Source organism: Aricia agestis, chromosome 19 (assembly GCF_905147365.1).
Source record: "Aricia agestis chromosome 19, ilAriAges1.1, whole genome shotgun sequence".
In the NCBI taxonomy this organism is placed as follows: Eukaryota; Metazoa; Arthropoda; class Insecta; order Lepidoptera; family Lycaenidae; genus Aricia; species Aricia agestis.
This window is the reverse complement of record NC_056424.1, coordinates 6246309-6270452: the sequence shown is the minus strand read 5'-3', so window position 1 is coordinate 6270452 and position 24144 is coordinate 6246309. Positions and strand designations below refer to the sequence as shown.

At 36.8% G+C, this 24144-nt stretch overlaps 2 protein-coding genes and 1 long non-coding RNA gene across 3 annotated transcripts in view; all 3 read left to right on the top strand.

Annotated features, from left to right (window-relative positions):
• The first annotated feature begins 10141 nt into the window (after nucleotides 1-10141).
• LOC121736684 overlaps nucleotides 10142-24144 on the top strand; it is a 20457-nt gene continuing 6454 nt past the window's right edge. The window contains exons 1-2 of the long non-coding RNA XR_006037056.1: nucleotides 10142-10378; nucleotides 13862-13870. This is a non-coding gene — a long non-coding RNA (uncharacterized LOC121736684). The remainder of the gene's footprint in view (nucleotides 10379-13861; nucleotides 13871-24144) is intronic.
• Nucleotides 10376-12522, top strand: LOC121736679 (major heat shock 70 kDa protein Ab-like). Its single transcript, XM_042128031.1, has one exon. The coding sequence runs from the start codon at nucleotides 10442-10444 to the stop codon at nucleotides 12332-12334; it is 1893 nt and encodes a 630-aa protein (XP_041983965.1). The 5' UTR covers nucleotides 10376-10441; the 3' UTR covers nucleotides 12335-12522.
• Nucleotides 19013-24144, top strand: part of LOC121736681 (facilitated trehalose transporter Tret1-like) — a 9083-nt gene continuing 3951 nt past the window's right edge. Inside the window, exon 1 of the mRNA XM_042128033.1 lies at nucleotides 19013-19090. Within this exon, the coding sequence (XP_041983967.1) occupies nucleotides 19070-19090 (21 nt within the window). The 5' untranslated portion in view covers nucleotides 19013-19069. The remainder of the gene's footprint in view (nucleotides 19091-24144) is intronic.

The following is a 24144-nucleotide window of genomic DNA, read 5'->3' as shown; positions in this document are numbered from 1 at the left end:
TATACGTATGAGCGGAGGTTAAACATGGCGTCCTTTGACGCCATATTTAACTTTAACCAAAGATTTGACATTTTGCACTGTAGTTATAACTTATAGTTAAAGTTACAGTTATGGGTTATACAATACTCTACTCCAACTATTCTAACTTTAACTATAACTTGGTACTACTGAATACTAATATATATTCTATGCAATAACTGTAGCTTTAACTTTATCTTAACTACAATGCGAAATGTCAAATCTTTGGTTAGAGTTAAAAATGGACGCCACAAAGACGCCATATTTAACCATTACCATAGAGCTCGACAAGGTTTTAAATGCACGTGGCGAAAAAAGGAACTAGCGCTGTCAGCATACAAAAAGGCCATTTTTCACAGTTCTCCTTTACCAGCAGCGCCCCCGCCCTCGTTCATTTATAACCTTGTTGGTCCAGCTGTCATCTGTCAATTTCTCCGGTCAAAGTTAAGGTTAAAGAAGCTAAATTTATCCTTAACTATAAGTCTATAACCATAACTTTAACGACAGATAGGCTCATGTAATACTAAGGCTGGTATAAATAGTCAGTACTCAAAATGCATCTCGGTCTCAAGACACGGTTCAGGCTCTGTGATTGATTGGCTGCCAGGACCAATCACAGTGCCGAACCGCGTCTTGAGATCGGGTCGCATCTTAAGTACTGACTATTTATACCAGCCATCACAATGGGCTCATGAGTACAGTTCGACAAGGCTTTATTTGAACGTGGGTGACATTGACGGGAGTGCTGCCGGTAAAGGAGAACTGTCAAACACATGTCAAAAATGACGTTTTTCTATGATAGAAGCCTTTAGTTCCTTTTCTCGTAACGATCAAATAAAGCCTTGTCGAACTGTATTCAATTTAATTATTACAGACTACCTACACAAAGTACCGTATAAATAATATAATTTATTATTTAGATTCAAAGGATTTTAATATTATGTAGATAGCTCGTTATTAGTGACAGGCGCAATTAAAAGGATAAGGTAGGTAGGTACAGTCTGTCAAAAAAGTAATGAAATTAAAAAGTGGCAACATCGTAGTGTCATCCCTCTTTTCTTAGATTGATTTGAAAGGGATGACACTACGATGTTGCCACTTTTTAATTTCATTACTTTTTGGCAGACTGTAGGTAACTGGTAAGTCTCACTCGGTTTTTCCATGCAAAACAGAATTACATAATTATTATTATGCATGTTACATGTAGGCTCCGACTCCCTGGATATAAAATATGTAACTAGATACCTACTGTTTTTATTCCCAAAAAATATTCTACTAGAGTGCTACGAGTAAGAGTAACGCGGTGGTACGGGTAGACAGGTCATATACGAGTTTATTTAACATAGAGACTGGACTAAAACAGGGGGACGCTCTCTCACCAATGTTATTTAACCTAGCGTTAGAATACATAATAAGGAAAGTAACAGACCTTGACAGGGGCGTCCAGCTTAATGGAAAACATCAAGTAATAGGCTATGCAGATGATCTGACTCTCATGAGTGAGAAAAAGTCTGATGTCGTGGATATGGTAAGGACCCTTGAGAAGGAAGCCAATAAAGTCGGACTTAAAATCAATCATGGCAAAACTGAATACTTGCACATGCGGAGATACAAAGATAAACGACGACCACCTGAAGATCTTGTAGTAGATAACATCTCATACACAGGAACAGCTAAGTTTAAGTACCTAGGTTGCACTATAACCGACACAAATTCTAGAGTAGATGAGATCGACATCCGAATCCAAAGTGCTCTTCGGTGTAGTGCGGCACTCCATAGAATTTTAGTGTCCAAGATCCTAAGTAGAGGTACGAAGATACGAATATATAAAACTGTAATTCGACCTATACTCTTATACGGCAGTGAAACTTGGACCCTAACTCAAAAGGAGGAAACAAAGCTGTTAGTAGCTGAGAGAAAAATACTGCGCAAGATTCTCGGACCGACGAGGGATGAAGATGGCAGTTGGAGGCCACGGAAAAACCTTGAGATTGAAGAACTCGTGGCAACGCCCAATATTATCGGGGAATACAAATCTCACCGAATCCGCTGGCTCGGTCACGTAGAAAGAATGAATGATGACCGAGCGGCTAAAAAAGCGTATGTGGGGCAAATGACTGGCAAATGACCGGTAGGCCGTCCCAGATACCGCTGGAGGGATGAGGTAGAAAAGGACCTGAAGGCGTTACGAGCCGGATCATGGCAAGATGTCGCACAGGATCGAAAGAAATGGCGTGTGCTTGTGTCAGAGGCCAAGACTCAATTTGGGTCGCTGCGCCGCAGTAAGTAAGTAAGTAAGTACTAGAGTGCTATGCTAAAGTCGGTATAAATAGTCAGTGCTCAAGATGCATCTAGGTCTCGGCTCTATGATTGGTCCAAATTTGACAGCCAACCAATCACAGAGCCTGAACCGTGTCTTGAGATCGAGACTCATCTTTAGTACTGAATATTTATACCGGCCTCATAATAATAACATGATAATATACTGCCGTACTCAGGGTAGGTACACAAAGTATCGTATAATATAATATTATTTAGATAATAGATTCAAAGGATTTTAATATTACGTAGATTGCTCGTTATTGGTGACAGGCGCAATTAAATTAAAATTCAACTAGGTAGTAAGAATAATTAAGTCCTCGGTTTTACCATGCAAAACAGAATTATTATGCATGTTACATGTAGGTCCCGACTCCCAAGATATAAAATATGTAGGTACTGTTTTTATCCCAAAAAAATTATTTTACTAGAGTGCTTAGACTATCATGATATTATACTGCCGCATATCGGTGAAAAAATGACTTTGATAGCTTAAAAACTCTCCAAGATATCCATACAAAATGTTACCTTACTGTGACGCAGTGTTGCCAACTTAGTGGAATTTCCACTAGATCTGGTGGTTTAGACGTACCTTTCGGCGGGAAAAATTCAGTTTTAGTGGCTAGTGGATTTCTTAGTGGATTAGATTATTTAAGTTAGTGGTAGCTTCGACGTTAAACCACTAGTTTTTTTATTATGTTTCTAACCCTTGAAGACGCACACCGGAAAATTAATTATATTAAGTATTATTATCTTTATTCGTTTTGCCGCATTCTAACGCTGATATAGAGCGATTACTTAGCATGATGAATGTTGTCAAGACTTAACAGAGAAACCGGATGAAGTTTGATCGACTTTCTTTCGTGAAAGGTTAGCACGCGAAGGCAAATGCTGTAATAACAACATAATACCAAATACCGTATTACAAAAATTAGAACTAAAGAAATTTATTCTTCACAAACTGAACAAGTAAATGACAATGATTTCTTTGAAGACGTTCATCTTTAATCTTTAGTTAAGTACCTACTTATACATAGATACATAGGTAACTAAAGCTTTCCTTATTGTAGTAACAAAAATAATTATTTCATAATAATAATGACGTTATTGTTGCATTATTTTCAAATTATATTCAGATAGGTTGTTGTTGTCTTTACTTTATTTAGTGGAATTCTGGTGGTTTGAGAGGCCATATTTAGGTTTTAGTGGTTTCTGGTGGTTTACGCTGCTGAATTTGGTGGGTTAGTAAAAAAAAGTTGGCAACACTGCTGTGACGTCACGCTTAGGTAGTTTGTTTAATAGCTATGTTAAATATTGCGTTTAAGAAAGTGGTTTTCGAAAGATTTTTTTTATAAATTGCATAACTTATATAATATACAAAAATTAAGGCATTTTATAAAAAAAATTCAACTTGACTATCCCACTTTGAAGGCTCATAACAAAAAACATACATAAGTTATGAAGCTGAAATTTTGGAAATACTTATATTTTATCGCTATACAGTCTTTATTTTATTTAAAAAATCAGCTAATCTTTGACCTTGTCGTCATCCCTATTAGTTCGAAAGAAAATTACAGTCTGTCAAAAAAGTCATGAAATTAAAAAGTGGCAACATCGTAGTGTCATCCCTTTTTTCTTAGATTGATTTGAAAGGGATGACACTACGATGTTGCCACTTTTTAATTTCTTGACTTTTTTGACAGACTGTAGTTTGTGTCACGTTTTTGTCAAATCAATCAAAAATTGTTGGTTTGACAGTCAGTAGACTATCAAACCAAAAGTTTACGTAAGAAACCCACATTTTGAAAAATCTCACGTGAGATTTGTGGGGGGTAGGGGGTAACACCCCCCCCCCCCCGGGGTTGAATAAAATTTCACCAGTGGGAGGGGGGGGGGGGGGGGGGTCGAAAAATAAAAAATAAAAAACACCTCGTAATTTGTGGACGCCCCCTTACCGCATTATTATTCATTACCCTTTTTTTTATAAGTCCTAAGTTGGTACCTACTAAGGGGGGAAAGTTAGATACGCGGGATGTGTGGGTGCTCGACGCACGTACATTTATGATTTAACATTTAACTGATTATGTACTATCAGAGAAGTTGATTCCTATGCAAATCGGGGACCTAAGCAGTTTGGTCGCGTTACGTCAAACCCAGCTGACAGATAACAATTAACATTGAATTGACATATTCGACCAAATAACGTTGGTCTGTCAATTGCTTAGGAATCAACTTCCTCGATGGTACATTGTACATGTTTATTAAATTTTGAAATCTGCATAACGTAGTAGCACGTAGCACTGTGAATCATAAATTAGGCTCTTTTAGCTTTATAAATTATAATTCATACGAAAACATTAAAGTGGGAATGACAAGTTGGCAAGTGGCAACACCGCCACAATAGACATAACTACCAGTAGTTCGACTGCAAAGAGACGGACAGGTTTCAATATCTATCAAATTCGTCTATAGGATTATGAACGGAATGTGCCTCGCGCTGGCTGATATAATTTATTTTTAAATTATATCAGCCATAAAGATTTAAAAATTGGATTCTGACAATTTTAATCGCATGTGCCAAAACACAAACAACAATACGACCAAAAAATATTTAAAATAAAGATTTCAAAATTGGATTCTGACAATTTTAATCGCATGTGCCAAAAGTGCCTAAACACAAACAACAATACGACCAAAGAGGAACACGTCCAGCGAATATGTCATTGTTTTAAATTGTAGGTAACAATTTAACAACCTTAGCGATAATTTTCGTCATAATACATCAAATTTAAAAATTTCAACATCAGTTCTAAGTCGGCATACTCTATAATTCTGTCTACTCTAACACCGCCATGTTTTAATAATAAAATCGAATATGAATCACGAGCGGCGACTTGTAAACATGGTGTTTCTAGAACATTCCAGCGAAATCCGTCCTCGTCTGACCCAGATGCAAGCGATCAATACGAGCGACGCGATGCACTGGCTTCACAAATCACTAGTCACAACAAATGTTTTGTATGAATTGCAGCTGTTGATTTGATGTTGAATGGATGATCCCCTGTTTATTGTCAACTGTTGTCTGGCGTCCGCAACTTTGTATGCGCCAGAGAAATCGTGGGAACCGTACATTTTGCAGCTTAGAAACGTGAAACCCACTGCTGTATGCTGTATCTTTATGGGTACCTAATACTCATTACTCATTATCAATGACAAAATGACATTTTATTAATTAATCTGTACCAGGGCCCGATTTAAGGGGGGCGAGCCGGGCATTTGCCCAGAGCGGCAAAAATGAGGGGCGGCGAAATTGACTTATTCCTATCTTCCAACCTACCCATCCACCACTTAAGTTTGAGAATTTTACCAGCTAACCTACCTTAAGTTTGCTAGTGGAAATATTTGAGTATTTTATTTAAATATTCCTCCCATTTTCCCCCAACAAATATGTTTCCTGTATATGTAAAGGGCGGCGAAAATGATCTTTGCCTGGAGCGGCTAAATGGCTAGATCGGGTCCTGATCTGTACCCATGATTAGTATGAACTATTTTCCGAAATATTTAAATAAGTAGGTACATAACTAAATGCGAAAGTATGTCTGTCTGTCTGTCTATCCGTACTCCGTACGTGTGTCTCTCTGGTAACGCTGCGTAAATAGGTAGGTACTTGTAGAAACTAAATAGTTCACGTATCAACTATCAAATTCTCACCGAACTTTGTCATAGATCATTAACCGAACTCAAAGTCATAATTAATTAAAAGGGATAAAAATACACTGTAATGTCTGCACTAGATATAGGCGACGACGAATTGAAAGAGCTCGCGCCAAAATGACGCCTTTATTTTGAATCTCTTCCAGACGCAAGTTAGATTTTTCCAGAAGTCTTTAGTAGTGAAACTTGAAAGGGCAACGTCATTTTGATCTGCCGCGTGGGCCGAGCGCAATTATTAGTTTGTTCACATGCGTGATGCGACCAAAATGTAGAATTGGTAGAATGAACTTGAATTTTCTAGAGCGCTCGATCTTCAAACTTACCTATATAAGTCATACTTATATTAATACCATATTTTTCAGTATCTAGAAATTACGATCTTTCCCTTTCTATCTACATATAAGTACTAATATTATAAAGCCGAAGAGTTTGTTAGTTTGTTTGTGTAGTATACAGGGTGTAACAAAAATAAGTGATAAGGTGCATTGGGGTAACTTCGGAAGAAAAAAAAATGGGGATATTCCGAAAATGGCAAATAATTACCAAACAGAAAGTAATTTTGAGCTCTGGCTACATTAACCGAGACGCCAATTTAATCACCTCCCCCACTTCCTTTCCCTCGAGCCGTCAGCCGGCAGTGTATGTGCGCTAAGTTCATTTTTTCGCGCCAAGTGCAATTTTATGATTTTTTTGGGATTATCGAAATTATCGAAATTACCCCGTATTGTTTTACACAGAAATTAGGTAAGTTACGTAATATTTTGTTTGTTTTAAAGAAGCTTTGACGTTTTTTGCTTTCCTAAGAATAGGTTATGTTGCTCTAGCTATGATTTTTAATAAACATTCGAAATAACCCCAGTGGGGTAAATTTGTTAACGAAATTTCCCCAAAAATTTTTTCATAGTCTTTTGCAGGGGTGCGCAACATAATATAATATTCCGATTTGATGGTCCTAAAATATGGATTGTTCTATTTGTAGGACAAGGTTACTCTTGAATTATATAACTATAATAACCTATCATTATACAAAAAAACAGCTTATTAGGGTACCGTTTTAGTCGTTTTAGTTCACTAATCAACAAAACTTAGTTGACTACGGAACCCTAAAACGCACCCCTAACCAGCTGATTTTCTGTATATTGATAGGTTAATAGTTCTATCTCTGTTAGCTACCACTTTCGTTGGCTTTTTTATTGTTCTTATTCTATTTATTTCTTTGCTCCAAATGTTGAGGACATCTGCATCCCCGATGGGGTAATTTCGAAATTTTTTCGGTACAAAACTTAGTTTGGTGTCTTCTATGGCTTGTATGCACAATGTTTGTATGGGGTAAAATAGAATAAAAATAAATATGTGCCTTAAATGTATTATTACATTAGGTCGTATTTCGGCTGATATTCGAAATTACCCCTTGAGTATTCGAAATTATCCATGAAAAGTAGAAATAGGGTTATATTTTAAAGGGGTAGTTATATCTATATCCGTAAATACTTTTGAACTAAAAAATATACAATTCACATGGAAATATGTTTATTATAACTAAAATGTTACAGTTATAGGTAACAATATATACAAATTCGTCTTCTAAACTTGTAACAATGACACAATATACTCACTCTTCCAAAAACTTTACGAGATTGCCCCAATGCACCTTAATTTATTTTTGTTACACACTGTATAATCAAAGGTTTGTTTGTTTGAACGCGCTAATCTCAGGAACAACTAGTAAGTATATTATAATATTAATATGTCGCATGTACGTAGTACTTACTACCTCAGTGGTCGTATGCGAATAATTTGTATAATCCGCCGTTTTACATTGCACCGCGGCATATACTTACCTCTGTTTCCCTATTCTCACATTCTTGTAGATTTTTTTTTCAAATTTCAAATTATTAAACTCCTATTGTAATTTGTAGGGAATAAAGAATTAAAAAAAAACTATGCGGATCTAGTATCCCTAATCCCCCTTACTGTCTACATTTTATTAAGTAATTAATTCATTCATTGAAATCTTCATTCATTGATTGTTATTTACTAATCTCCAAACCCATTTAAAAATTCTTAATATTATACTTATTATGTTTAATATTATATTATGTTTTATGAATAATAATTATTATAGTGTTGTCTTTTAAATTCATGATTGTAACGTTGTAACTTGTAAGCCAATTATTGTAAGCTCATTGCATTGGAAAGAGAAGATCCTTAAAAGTTTGTTTTAAACAAATAAAACGTAAACACAATAGTCTGCGAAAGAGAAAATACATTATAGCTCCATCTCTTTCTTCGAAAACTCGAGACTTCGCTCGTACAAGCTCGTCACAACTCGGTTAGGGTGGCCAATTTATGAAATTAATTTCCACTCACATAGTAACTTATATACAATAGTAATTCTAACTATTATTGTATACTAGCTGTTGCCCGCGACTTCGTCCGCGTGGACTTCAGTTTATAGCGCGCGATGTCAACAAAATTGGTGTCAAAAGCTTTGATAAAAAAAAACCCTGTTACCCCTTCAATCAAAACAGCTGTGCAGTGTGCACATACATACATTTTTTTAAATTAAACTATATTTTATGCCAAATTTTAAAGCTTATTTAGCCCCCAATTTCACAACTTTACCCATAAACTATTTATCATTGATAGGTTTAAGGTTACGTCACTGTATATAATTTAAAGTACTGACTTATTAAATAACATAAAAAAGAAATAACAATCGAAAAAAATCGGAAAAATGATACCACCTCTTATAGAAAGATGTTGGGCAAGCGTTAGTGCGATGTAAGAGACGCACGGCGCCATCTAGTATGAATTTTTGGAACTAACTTAATTTGAACAAATTTTCGTATTTTCACCCCTTTACAACCCTTTTTTCCAGTAAAAAAAGTAGCCTATGTCCTTTCTCAGGCTTTAGACTATCTGTATACAAAATTTCATTACAATCGGTTCGGTAGTTTTGGCGTGAAAGCGAGACAGACAGACAGACAGAGATACTTTCGCATTTATAATATTAGTATAGATTATTGATTAAATAATTATTAATATTGTTTGAAAAAATAATAATAAAATCAAATTGTTTTCTACTTTACCACGTGAGTATAGTAGCGAAAACAAAGGATTGTAGCGAAAGGAAGATGATTTGACAGTTAACACAATCATACTTTTTAGTTTTTATTATATTATTCTGGTTTCGAGTATAGAACGATACTAATAAATAATAATTAATATGAATTTTATTAAATCGATAACTTGCAGCAGGCCCGACGTTTATCGAATATCGTCCCGAATCCCATCATATTAATTTTAAATTTATGAAGTTTAAATTGTTTATAAAGCGGTGAGGTAACTTCGTTGGAACCAGACATAGATCTAAGATCTTGATCTATGTCTATGGTCGGAACTAATTATATACCGCGGAGGTGAAAATATTATATTCTTAAATAAGTAAGTAATTAAAATTTATACATAGGTATTCACATTTAGCGATTCGTATTTAGTCTAGAATCTAGATGACCTGATGAACTTTGTATTACTTCTCTTCTAATAGAAACTTTCCCTGAATTTATAGCCTGTCAAGAAAGTGAAGAAATTACAAAGTGGCAACATCGTAGTGTCATCCCTTTGTCACTTTTTAATTTCTTCATTTTCTTGACAGAATATCCATGAATATTCCAAGACTTAAATTAGCCGAATCGGTTCAGGTGTTTTCAAGTTCTAGCGAGACTAACAAAATTGAAAATTCATTCTTATTCATACAGATAGACAATAATTATTTCTATAAGAATTTATATAGATTATAGTTTAGTTAACAATAATTTTAAATAAAAGTAGTAATTTTATGTATTTTCAATGTGTATCGTGTTTAAAACTATAATGACGATTCATTTCATCACAAAAGTGAAAAATTAAAATATCTTAATTTTAAGGACTTGTGACCATTTTTTATTATGTTTCATCACTCCAATGATTTTTTTTTCTAATGTTCAAAAAATACAAAACATAATATGATTTTATATTTTCCCGCATAATGGGGAATTTTTATTACACTGCAACCCTATTGATGATACGATAATGACGTCACAAACATTACTCGCTCCCTATTGGTCGGTTTTACAGTTTCTAGAATTTTCGTTTCACACATGGATCTCATTGGTCGTTTCTCGCACAAGGTAGATATTTCTGGACGTCTATTCGTTTAATATAAAAGGTGAGCGAGTGGCGCGCGAATTCAGAATTATTTGAAACACGATACAGAGCGAACAAGCAGTCCGGAGTTTCCAAGCGAAACGAAGCGAAGTGACGTTTAGTTGAAGTTTGCAAAATTGTTTGAAGTGCGATTCAATATTATTTAATATTTGGGATAGTTTCGAAGTTATAAAGAATCAAGATGCCAGCAATCGGAATTGATCTAGGAACGACCTACTCCTGCGTCGGTGTTTGGCAACACGGAAATGTGGAGATCATCGCAAACGACCAGGGAAACCGTACGACACCATCGTATGTGGCCTTCACGGACAACGAGCGTCTCATCGGGGACGCCGCCAAGAACCAGGTGGCTCTGAACCCCAACAACACGGTGTTCGACGCCAAAAGACTGATCGGCCGCAAGTTTGACGACCCCAAAATCCAACAGGACATGAAGCACTGGCCGTTCAAGGTGGTCAGCGACGGCGGGAAACCTAAGATCCAGGTCGAGTTCAAGGGGGAGATGAAGAAGTTCGCGCCGGAGGAGATCAGCAGCATGGTTCTGACTAAAATGAAGGAGACCGCCGAAGCCTACCTCGGGACGACGATCAGAGACGCCGTTATCACCGTGCCGGCCTACTTCAACGACTCCCAGCGCCAGGCCACCAAGGACGCGGGCGCCATTGCCGGCCTCAACGTGCTGAGGATCATCAACGAGCCGACTGCGGCGGCGCTGGCGTACGGCCTCGACAAGAATCTCAAGGGCGAACGAAACGTATTGATTTTCGACCTCGGCGGCGGGACCTTCGACGTCTCCATCCTCACCATCGACGAGGGCTCGCTGTTCGAGGTCAAGGCCACGGCCGGCGACACGCATCTAGGAGGCGAAGACTTCGATAACCGGCTCGTGAATCATCTCGCCGAGGAATTTTTAAGGAAATACAAGAAAGATTTGCGCACAAACCCACGCGCGCTCCGCCGCCTCCGGACGGCCGCCGAGCGCGCCAAGCGGACGCTGTCCTCGAGCACTGAGGCCTCCATCGAGATCGACGCGCTCTACGAGGGCATCGACTACTACACCAGAGTGTCCCGGGCGAGGTTCGAGGAGCTGTGCTCCGACCTGTTCCGCGGCACCCTGGAGCCGGTCGAGAAGGCCCTGAAGGACGCCAAAATGGACAAGGGACAGATTCACGACGTCGTCCTCGTCGGCGGATCGACTCGCATCCCGAAGGTCCAGAATCTCCTGCAGACGTTCTTCTGCGGCAAGAAGCTGAACCTGTCCATCAACCCCGACGAGGCCGTGGCGTACGGAGCCGCTGTCCAGGCCGCCATCCTCAGCGGCGAGTCAGACTCCAAGATCCAGGACGTGCTGCTCGTGGACGTGGCCCCCCTGTCCCTGGGCATCGAGACCGCCGGCGGCGTGATGACGAAGATCATCGAGCGCAACTGCAAGATCCCGTGCAAGCAGTCGCAGACGTTCACCACGTACTCGGACAACCAGCCGGCCGTCACCATCCAGGTGTACGAGGGCGAGCGCGCCATGACCAAGGACAACAACCTGCTGGGCACGTTCGACCTGACCGGCATCCCGCCGGCGCCGCGCGGCGTGCCCAAGATCGACGTCACCTTCGACATGGACGCCAACGGCATCCTCAACGTGTCCGCCAAGGAGAACAGCACCGGCCGCTCCAAGAACATCGTCATCAAGAACGACAAGGGCCGCCTGTCGCAGGCCGAGATCGACCGCATGCTGTCCGAGGCTGAGAAGTACAAGGAGGAGGACGAAAAGCAGAGGCAGAGGGTCGCCGCCCGGAACCAGCTCGAGTCCTACATCTTCAGCGTGAAGCAGGCGCTGGACGACGCCGGGGCGAAGCTGACCGACCAGGACAAGAACTCGGCGCGCAGCGAGTGCGACGAGGCGCTGAAGTGGCTCGACAACAACACGCTGGCTGAGAAGGAGGAGTACGAGCACAAGCTGAAGGAGCTGTCGAGGGTTTGCTCGCCCATCATGAGCAAGCTGCACGGCGCCGGCGGAGCGGGGGCCGCGCCCGGTGGCCAGCCCGGCGCCGGACCCACCGTCGAGGAGGTGGACTAAACTTGTCAAATTCCAGTGATACCTAACAGTTTACTTATTATTTTAAGACTGATTACTTATAGTAATTTATACTGCACAAGATAATTTTTTGAGTTTTGTAAATAATGTTACGTTGTTTTTGTAACTCTTCTTAACTGCACAAGGTTTTTTGTTAGTTTAAAAACTAATAAACGAAACTAAACCTAAAATATGTTGTTTTTATTCATTCCCAATATTTATAGCAATGAATTCTAAATTCATGCGTTTATAAATAGTTGCTCTATTTTGTGAGTATTGCTCACAACTCAGCTTCATAATATGCGTCAGCTGATGCTATAAATAATTAATATTTATAATATTATTTTAAAATATTTATATTTTTAACCAGAGTTTCTTTATAATTATACTCAATTGAACTTTTCTTTGAGTTTCCAACATAATATTGAGAATATGACGTGATGATTGCAGGTGTGCCATCTGGCTAACCAGATCAAGATTAATCTACATTCAAAAATGGATCTTGACCTGCCAAAGGCAAATACTTGTGACCCGTGTGGGCAATGTAGCGGCTAAGGTAGCTCTAGTTAAATATTTTTATTTTGGAATTTATATGTGAGTGAAACATTTTGAGCTTGTAGAATAATATGTAATTCTGTACTTCAACCATCAAAGGTCAACCTAGATTTTTAAAATGAATTTCAAAAAGCTCGAGCGTGCTACTGGTATTAAGGGTGGGTTGCACCAGAGGCGTAGTTATAGTTCAGGTTAAGGTTATCGTCAAATATGGCGTCCATTATGGACTTTTACTAGGGATTTGACAATTCATTTGACATTTTGTTATGGTTAAAGTTAAAGTTATAGCTTAAACTTTAAAGTAAGTTGGTGCAACTCACCCTAAGAATCCATTGCTAGCATTTACTACATTTACATTTATTAGTCAGTGTTAGTAGGTAGTAGAAACAAAAAACTACTTGTAGTTTTTGTAGGTGTAGTAAACTCCTGTTTAGGTGATATGAGTCATTTGGTCAACGATCGACGATTAGGTCATGGTAGAGATGAACACGTTGTTGGCAAGGGGTGCTCTATTATTTTAACTAGAGATCGCCCAATGGTCGAAATTCGACCTTACTTACAACGACATTAGGACTACTACCTATATTTTGTAAAAAATATTGACTTCATCATAGTTTTTTTCAATTCTTATCTCTTGGACTCAGCTGATCTCAGACTGGCCGTTTAAGCATTGTCTAATAGTATCTAAAATTAAATAAAAAAAAACAACAATCCATTTTCATTTGTCAACTTGTTGTCAGCAGACTTCAACCATAAATAAAAGAGTATAATTCGTATGTATAGGCTTGTCTCTCAAAAATCTGTCATTTTTCCTAGTAGTAGTGTCGTAGTGTGTGTAACGTTTTATTTGTTAAAAATATATATATGATAAAAGCATAATTTTAAAAAAATATTAGCTCGATGCACTCCTTCACCATATAAACTATAACTGTGCGAAATTTCATGCACCTACGTTTCCCCATTTTTCGTAAAAAGGGTTACAAAGTTTTTCTCTCACGCATTAACTTAAACCGCGTACTACGGTCTCAGTAAAAGTGGCATTCTTAAAATACGTCAAACCGTGGTCAAACTATCGTCAAACGCATTTTGATTTTTCAAACTCTACGCCAAACTCCAAAAATCAGTCGACGTTTACAATTATTAGTTTACAATACATTTTAATTAACCCTCGGTTGGTCGCGCTTTTAAAATAACGCCGTTGATCACCTAGGGTCTTTGAAAGCCCGAAAATTAAATGACATAAAAATGGCACAAATTTACATATTTCTTCACATTTTTATTTATATTATTATTATTTAATTCAATAATAATCAGATTCAATCAAAAATTTAATGATAATTTGAAGATTATTAACCTAAACACAAAATTTAAAAGTACAAGTCAAAAAATTTCTGCTGGGGACCTTGAGATTGGAAAATTGAAAAAAAAAAACATTTTTTTTTAAATTGTAGTAAAACATGAAGATAACTAAAATAACAGTTAAATTTCCTATATCTTAGCCTGCAATTTAAAAAGCTAAGTCTAAATAAAATATAAACTATTGAATATTAAACATTGACAAATTTTCAGCATCAAAACCTACTATATTTTATATATTTTCCTGTTCTAACACTTAAAACGTATAGTAAATATACCAATAATTACTTTCTCATCATCACTAATAATAATCATTTTGGTCTAGGTAGCAAAATATGCATTTTTTTTTATGAAATAAGGGGGCAAACGAGCAAACGGGTCACTTGATGGAAAGCAACTTCCGTCGCCCATGGACACTCTCAGCATCAGCTGCAGGTGCGTTGCCGGCCTTTTAAGAGGGAATAGGGTAATAGGGGAGGTTAGGGAAGGGAAGGGAAGGGAATAGGGGAGGGTAGGGAAGGGAATAGGGTAGGGGATTGGGCCTCCGGTAAACTCACTGACTCGGCGAAACACAGCGCAAGCGCTGTTTCACGCCGGTTTTCTGTGAGAACGTGGTATTTCTCCGGTCGAGCCGGCCCATTCGTGCCGAAGCATATATTATTCCCATATCCCACGTATATATTATTGGAAAAGTGCGTCTAACGCTTCTTCTAAGTGACATAAAACAATAAGAACCAGCACACGATGATTTTTATTGATTTATTATTAAAATACAATGAAAATCACGAAAGAAATCCATTTCGGTGTGAAAACTGTATGGAAATATCAAATCAAATATAGTGACGTGGTTGGTCACCTGGGGGTCTTTAAAGACCCCAGCGTGAATAAACGCATCTGTAACACACAACACATGCACGTGAGCTCAGACGAGTGGCGATTATATTGAAATATAATTCCTTTTAGGAAGCTTCAAGCTACCTAAAGGGAGGAGTTGCTACGATTAATTTAAATAGGCATGTATTTAAATCAATATCTGTATATTCCCTTTTCTCGATCAAAATATTTCAAAGTTTCACCAAAAATACTGACTTCCACACTAATTATGCACCCTAAATAATGCGAATTCAGCATACTATTATAGTTATTTGCGAAACTGTTTTACTGAACGAATAACTATTATTAAAATAGTATATCTAGAAATTCCTTACTTCAACAAACATACTACAACTTTTTAAAGGAAAACTATCACCTAAATTACTTTTAGGAACATCATATTTTATTCTAAATAAAACAATACATACATATTTTAACAAACATATTTTATTCTAAAAAACCCAATTTAATCTGTTATGTTCATATAATTAAGAACACATAAAAATCATCAAGTGCTAACTTAACATGGACTAAACTTTGGCACACTGAATGGTAACTCAGTTTATAAACAATATAATAAACAATCGGTAAAGAGCGAGTCGGATTCGCGCATAAAGGGTTCCTTACCGATATATTGCAAAATAATTAAGCCTCCGGCTTAGGAATTGCACTCTAGGGGTTGACAAGCTACTAAAGAAAAAAAAAGAAAATAAACAACTAGCTTCAATAATTATGAGTAGACGGAGCCCCGCAACGCGGAGCTCCTACTTCTGGGTGGTTCACAAAAAATAACCATGATGGCTAAGGTGGGAGCTACGCTGTGCTACGCTCCCACCATCTAACCTAACCCAATCAAGTCGTATTGGGCCAACATTGCTATTAATTATTTAAGAATTATTAATAAATTTATTAACCCATACAATTACAACACAGTAGTGAATTTTGATAATTTTTTAAATTTTTATCAAGAAACCTTGAATTAAGTATATAGTTTTGGAATGATAAAATGTTTCACCATATCTCATCATAATTACCATAAATCTTTGTCGCTAACACAGAAATAGATCAAGATATATCTGTGGTCGCTAAAGAGTAAAGAGCGAGCGCAAAGGAGTGAGTGCGGCGAGATGAGGAGGCCCCAACATGTTTTGCAGTAAAACAGAGAAACAAAAAGAAAATAAAGTTAGGTTAAAAATATTTTAGTTGCACGATTTGTCAATTTGTAGACTTGTTTTGATAATAGAAATTGATTTTATTGTGGTGCACCTTTCGATATCGTTTTTAGAAATTCCGTTGTAAGATTGTCCAATTTAGAGTGCAAGTTAGTATATTTTTTGATAAACAATTTAAATTTTAGTTTTACAAATAATATATCCGATGTATGAACCATATTTTTGGTGTGGATTCGGTTATAAAGGTCGTCTCGTTTTGTATGATGTTTAAGTTTTTTTTGAAGGACATGTTCAGTTAATCAATTGGTCCGATTTGAAAAATTCTTTCAGTGTTAGATAGCCCATTTATCGAGAAAGGCTATAGGCTATATTTTATCTCGCTAAGACTAATAGGAGCTAAGAAATAGAGGACAATGTGGAAAAAACGTGGGAAATTATATGAAAGGGCTTATTTGAACGCGCTAATCTCAGGAACTATTGGTCCGATTTGAAAAATTCTTTCAGTGTTAGATAGCCCATCTATCGAGGAAGGCTATAGGCTATATTTTATCACGCTAAGACTAATAGGAACAAAGAAATAGAGGAAAATGTGAAAAAAAGGAGGAAAATTATTTGAAATTGCTTATTATCTTAAGAACTACTGGAGCAATTTTTATGTTATTTGGCAAACATGAAGAATAGACTACGTGAAGGAACAAAAGCTGTTTTTTGCGGAAAAATGTACGGTTGCGTGAAATTCCTAAATTACGCAAGCAAAGCCGCGCGGAACATCTATATATAATAAAATCGTAGGAAAGTCAATTCTGTACATTGAATATTTTTACAATAAATAATACTTGGGATGTGATCTACTATGCTAACGCGGGCAACAGCTAGTTTAAATATAAGTAGTTTTATCCCGTTTTCGCAAGCTCCGGGCTTTTAAAGACCCCACACGACCAACCCAGGGTTAATTTTAGTTACTTACCGTAGTTTTATTTACTTATTCATTATTAAAATATAATATGAAATTTTTTATTAAAAAAAATTAAGAAGAGATAGAGTTGCCATGTGTCGAGTTTTGAAAGACATAATACTTAATTGATTTTATTTTACTTGATCGGAGAAGAATCCATGTGTTTGTTCAGTGAGTTAATTGCTGCCTCATTAAAAATTGGTTTTCGCCTTTCAGGTTTCCTACTTATTACGTAAGCCAGACGGTCCCCGGACGCGTATTTACAAAGCCATTAGAGTGAAAGCGCGAACTGAACTGGCTTAGCTTTTGTTACACAAAAACTTGACAAAACCCTAATCTATTACAGTACAGAAAATGATCGAAATCGCCTAGACTTTGTTAGCTAAATTCTTTCTAACATTACAGCTACAAATGCTATTCAATTTGATACCGATATGGTAAATTACATCATCGTTAGCTTTAAAAATATGTAGGTGGATAGTTACATGGAAATTGTTATTATTTTATTGTTAAATTGCACGTTTCTATTCTGTATTTAAGTAACAAAAAATACTATAAACAAACGAACTTTTAATAGGTAGGAAACAGGTACACACTTGACACTACACACTTGTTGAGAGTACAAATAATAATTAAACTATAATATTTTTTCTAGAGTAGTTAGGTACCTCTAATGTAAAATACAAAACGCAGTCTACAGTGTGTAATAAAAATAAGTGACGATCCCGAGCGTTACGAGTTTCCCCATACAAAAGTTTAAAAAAAAATTTGGTCTTTCAGCGCTGCTACTTTCACAGTGAACTCTCTACAAGGAACACGTACACACCCCAAAGTATTATCACTTATTTTAATTACACCCTGTATAATCATTTTGGTAAACCTACGCCAAGATTGATGGGGAGCGGAGGTGAGGGGGGAGTGGGGAGGTGTGGTAAACACCCCCCGTACCAAATCCACACTGAGAAACCCCTCAGTTTTAGAGCTACTAACCTTTGCAATTTTCGGAATTCTGAGGCGGTCGCCGGCTGCTGCCGCAGCACAGTCACAGTTCTAACCTAACCTAGTTTTGGACTTTCTGGATTGTGTTTGTTTTAGTTTTGGCGGGGGGCTGCGCCTCCCGAGCCCCCCTTTTATTTGATGACGGTCGCCGGTTGCTGCCGCAGCACGCTCGCTGCGCTCGCTCGGCTCCCTCTGTGTTGTGGTCTAAGTTCTAACCTAACCTTAACAACTTTTGGACTTTCTTTGTTCGTACGTAATGTTTGAAAATATATCGACAAAAGCTTATCTATTTAAGTGAATATGTATAATACAGTACTAGGTTTTGTCCATGCATTTTCTTTGAAAATATCAAGGCAAAAAGCTAATCCACTTGAGTCAATTTTTTTACTGAGATAGAATAGGTATTGTCGAGTTATATGCATTAACAAAAGCTCATCTATTAAAGTCTGGCTTGTGACTCAATTGGTATAGCCTTCGTAAATACGCTCCCCGGACGCTCTTCAAACTAGGACAAATCCGGGGAAATCCGGACGGATGGCAGCCCTAATTGAAAGTAAGCAAGTAATTTAAAATCTAGAATCACACATAACCTAGAAACTAGAGTACCTTATTACCTATTGTGAGTCTACCTACTACAGCGTTTAAAACAGTAATGATTTGTTATCACTGCAATCGTGTTATCACCTATAATTAATAACGGACAATCGTCTAATCTATCTTATCGCTTTCTTTAGCCGGATAAATACATTTTAGTGCTCACTGCTTAGCGACTAACACGTTTTCGTTTTTTTTCTAATTAAAAATGTTATTTTCCCGCCATCAGTGACAATGAAGCCTATAGTAAGACAGGTATGAATTATCAACCTTATCGTATTAATTTTATCTGTCTATTAGATTATCTACGTGTAAGCAATGATTTTATCTCGAAGATTTTGCGAAGGTTAGACCTAATTAGTGGTTAATGGTTATATATACATATTTAAGTACTGAAAACAATATTTTACTTAGAAAATCTTTAAAATGATTAAAGATTGTTGTTTTGTTTGTTATAATTAGGGCCCGGATTTATATGTAACTACCATCGACATAAAAAGCTATATGGACGCGAAATGAGCACGAAAGAAAAAAAACCTTCAAAGTACTCTAGTAAAATCCGCCATTCTAGACCACAAATTTTGAATTCAAAGAACTATTAGGTCTTTGCCTTTACTATTATTACTTCGATCGTGGGAATCGCAGACACAATAGATTTTCAATTGTTATACGACAGCCGGGTGCCGTTTGGTGATCGATGGGTTATTTGGAAAAGTATCGGTATCGATATTTTTTTATTATTCAGTGACATCTCCAGTAAAATCCGCCATTTTTAGTTTCCAAATTTTGAAGGCAGGCGTCTTTCGTGGTTATTTCGTGGTTATATAGCTTCTTAAGTAAATAAATCCGGGCCCTAGTTATAATTTTTATTAAGTATAATTGTTAATTATAATAAATGGTTTTAACTTTAAGCTGGTTAAATTAAGTACATTTTAAAAATGTTAACGTAAATTCGTATAGTAATATTAATAAGTACAGTCTAGTCGACAAGTTGAAAATGGTACAAAATAGAAATACTGCTCTTATGTGCGATAGCTCATTGAATCCGGATTCCTGAATGACGCCTAGAAAAATGAGCGTCTTTAGGTGTCATTCCGAATCCAATGAGCTATCGCACATAATTTTAAGAACAGTATCTCTATTTTGTACCATTTTCAACTTGTCGACTAGATTAGTAGATTGAGATATAACGTTTTTTACCCAGAGGCCACGTTAAAAAGTAAAGAAAACCTAGAAAGAAAAGTAGCTACAGAAATTTTATTTTTTTCGTACACGTGCAGATAAATTTTCACTAGCACAGTTAAAAAACTTAAAAAATTGGATCTAGCACGACCTAGCTCTACAATGAACTTGTTCCTCTCGGCTATTTTGATTAAGATTTTATCTTAATCAAAATAGCCGAGAGGAACCTACTAATATAATATTATATTCTGTGCTATTACTGTACTAAATTTTTATTAAATTAAAAATATATTATACATAAGTATATAAAAGACAGCTACGAATTAAGGAGATAAAAAAAATGAAAAAAATTGGCCAAGTGCGAGTTGGACTCGTTCACGAAGGGTTCCGTACCATTATAGAGCAAAATTAAGCCAATAATTGTGTTTTTTGTATGGGAGCCCCCCTTAAATATTAATTTTATTTTGTTTTTAGTATTTGTTCTTATAGCGGCAACAAATATACATAATCTGTAAAAAATTTCAACTCTTTAGCTATTACCGTTCTTGAGTTACAGCCTGGAGACAGACAGACAGACAGACCGACAGACAATGAAGTCTTAGTTCAGTAAGGTCCCGTTTCGCCGAGACGAGCCAAGCGAAGCGCAAGGGCACTATGTAGCAACATTTGCCTTGAAAAACTGCTACATTCTTCGCTACTTATAGATGGTACCGTACCACGTTCACGGCGTCGTGACGTGGAGATATGGACAGGCCGTAAACCCTGTGAAAAAGATATGAGATCTCATGTAGAGCCAAACTTGGCTTACCTCTACTGACCCTTACTTAAACAAATTCTACATAATATCAGTAAATATGTATGGTTCGTCTTTCGTTACTAACTCCAGATCTGAAACTAATAATTAATATATTATTCGCATCACCTCCGCGACGACGGTAGCAGCGAAACGGCGAATCCATACATATTTATTATTTACTGGTAAGTATGTAAAATTTGTTTAAGTTAAGGTCCATAGAGTTAAGGCGTTCAGAAGTTTGGCTCTACATGAGATCTCATATCTTTTTCAGAACAGGGTAACCTTATGTGGTCGTAGAGGCAACATTTTACAAGAAATGTTTTGGGTGGGATCTATTTTTAATGTACGTCTAAAATATTATGTTACGACTGATAATAAATATTTTCTCACGTTATTATGCAAATAACTAAACACGATCTATTTTTAGAAGGCCAATGTGTTTTTCTTCTGATTTAAACTGGAAAGTTCCAATGAAACAAAAGAATTTCTTTAAAACATTTTTTTTGCATTGCACTAACAGTGTAATAATTTTAGGGTTTGGTACCCAAAGTGTAAAAATGGGACCTTATTACTTGGACTCAGCTGTCTGTCTGTCTCTAGGCAGCGTCTCAAGAACCGAAATCACTAGACAACTAAAAATTAGAGCTAATTTATAGCTTTATACTTTAAGTTTGTATATATTTGTATATTATAGATTGTATGTTTTAGTGTTTAGATTGTTATTATTTAAAATACTATTTTTATTAAAAGCTGAATATTTTTACCCGACTGCCAGGAGGGTTATGTGTTTAGCGCACGATACGCGTATCTTGTATACATTTGTAATTTGCTAAAATTTTCATACTTAAATGAATTTCTGTTGATGGAGTACCATCAAGTATTTGCTGTTGTACCCAGTACATAGAGTACAACAGCAAATACTAAATAAAATTATAAAAAATAAGTATATTAGTGGGCTCCGGGCTCCCATACAACCATAAAGTTAATATACCTAGCGGAATAGAGAAACAAAGGCCTGAGCAAGAGAGATGTCACTATCAGTAACACTGCGTGGTAAAAAGAGACGTGTGATACATGACAGCACCACTCTTTTTTGACGTCCAGTCGGCACGTGCCGCACGTTGATAATTTAATTTTATAGAATTTATTTTAATTTTGACAGCTGGAGATTGTTGCTCTATTCCGCTAGGTATATTAACCTTTATGCATACAACTGACACGATTTTTTGACCGTTTTACTCTATGCTCTATATTATAGACGCTTGAAATATTCACAAAATATTTAATTTTATTTGTACTAGCCGGGCTCCGAAACAATAAACACAATTTTGCCAATTATTATAGCTCTGTCGCATCCTTGCAGTAAACTAAAATTACCTAAACTATCACATGCATTCTACACAAGTAGATTGCATGATTATCATAATATGTCCAAAAATATCAGAGTAAAATCAATAAGGCTGGTTTATAATCATCACTAACGTATCTATTATTATTGGTTGCCAAGCTGTTCAATCGATAAAACACGATATAATATGTAGAATAATAAATATGTTTTGTGATAAAAATCTGTGACGTCGCGTCGTAGCGTTGTCACGACATGAGGCAAGTGTCTTGAAGTTGGGAAAGTATCGGTCCCAGTTAGCTCGATCATACACTATGTGTCCCGACACCGGTGTCCGATCCTTTAATATTGTCATGTATGACATATTTTATCGACAAATTGGTTTTAAACGTTTTTTTCTCTCTCTCACGGTTGTAAAATGGCACCCATTTTAGTTTTTCTCGGGCTTTCACACTAATCTGACCAATTATACTTCTTACGTCATTTACAGTACATATCCGCTTACATAGGCAATATTAGATATATGTTATATTTTCCATAGAAAAACCAAAGTTTAAGGTTAAAAAGTTGGGTATTTTTTAATTAAGTAAGTAATGGCTTTTTGTAAAAAATCTAGTTCATTAAACTGGTTCTTTTTATTTTATAAAGGTAGAGGAGGTTTTCATATTATATGAACATGATTTCAACTAAAAGGAAAAATTCTACGAAAGGCTATAAGGATTAAGGCGGTATGGTCGAAAGACTATACTTATAGCCTGCGGCGTGGGCGGAAAAAAAATAAATAATTTCCTTTTAAATACATATACATACTTCTATGCTCTAAGTCAGAGCTTTTTTAAGATGAACAAAAAAAATTTTGAGAAACAGTTTATCAATAAAATATGCCATACTTACATCATATTTAATTTATAAAATTAAGGGACCGGAGAATATAAAAAGATGTATTTTAAACCCCTAAATTCTTTCACACTTTCCGAAGGTACAGAAACCCCAGTTAGGTACCTGTACCTAACTGCTAAAGCTCCTGAGCTTAGCAGGATGGCAACCACAAAATAATAGTAATACTCAAACTCAAAACTTTATGGCCACCAGGGGCGGATCTACTATAAGGCTTTTTGGGCTGCAGCCCAGGGCCCCGCGAATACAGAGGGCCCCCAACCGAACTGAAACTTCGCTCCTATTAGTCTTAGCGTGATAAAGTATAGCAGCCTTCCTCGATAAATGGGCTATCTAACACTGAAAAATTTTTTTAAACCGGACCAGTAGTTTCTGAGATTAGCGCGTTCAAACAAACAAACAAACTAACAAACTCTTCCGCTTTATAATATTATAGTATAGATATACCTACATCATTACAGAAAACAGTTTCTTGTCAAAATGACAATTAGTTAAGTAATTAGGTAGGGGGCCCCTAAGCAGTATTAGCCCAGGGGCCCACAAATTCAAGATCCGCCCCTGATGGCCACGACGAAACACCCAATTAAAAATGTATCGTTTTTCTTAAATGTATTTAAAATTTGCCCGATAGGATTAAGCAGATGATCACCAGATCCGCGATCTAGAGACACAGCAAGACCAGGCCTCTTGGCTATCCCATGTCCATATTCCATAATCAACCACGTAAAAACCCCTTTAGTTCGAAGTTTAATCAGAAAAAGTAGAGTCGGAGAGCAGGTTCCAATATTCTGTGCTGACTGCTGAAGCTGTTGCACGGTAGGTATTTAAAAGGTTTTTGCTAACCTATTTTTTGACCTGACCTTTGCTTCTGATAAGTGCAGCGGATCCCGAAGATAATAAATAATATTATAGTGATTTAAAAAAATCTGTGCCAGACTGAAAAATCTTCAAATAACGCGAATTGATAAAAATGTGCGTATTTTTTTATTATTGATGACCTAATTATGTTATCAAAGATTTGTCGCATTCCACGAATATAGAAGGTCATTTATAGACATTTGGAGATCCAAATGTAAGATTACACACTGG

Coding starts and splice junctions, on each gene's coding strand:
- LOC121736679 (XM_042128031.1), top strand. CDS start 10,442: ATGCCAGCAATCGGAATTGATCTAGGAACGACCTACTCCTGCGTCGGT.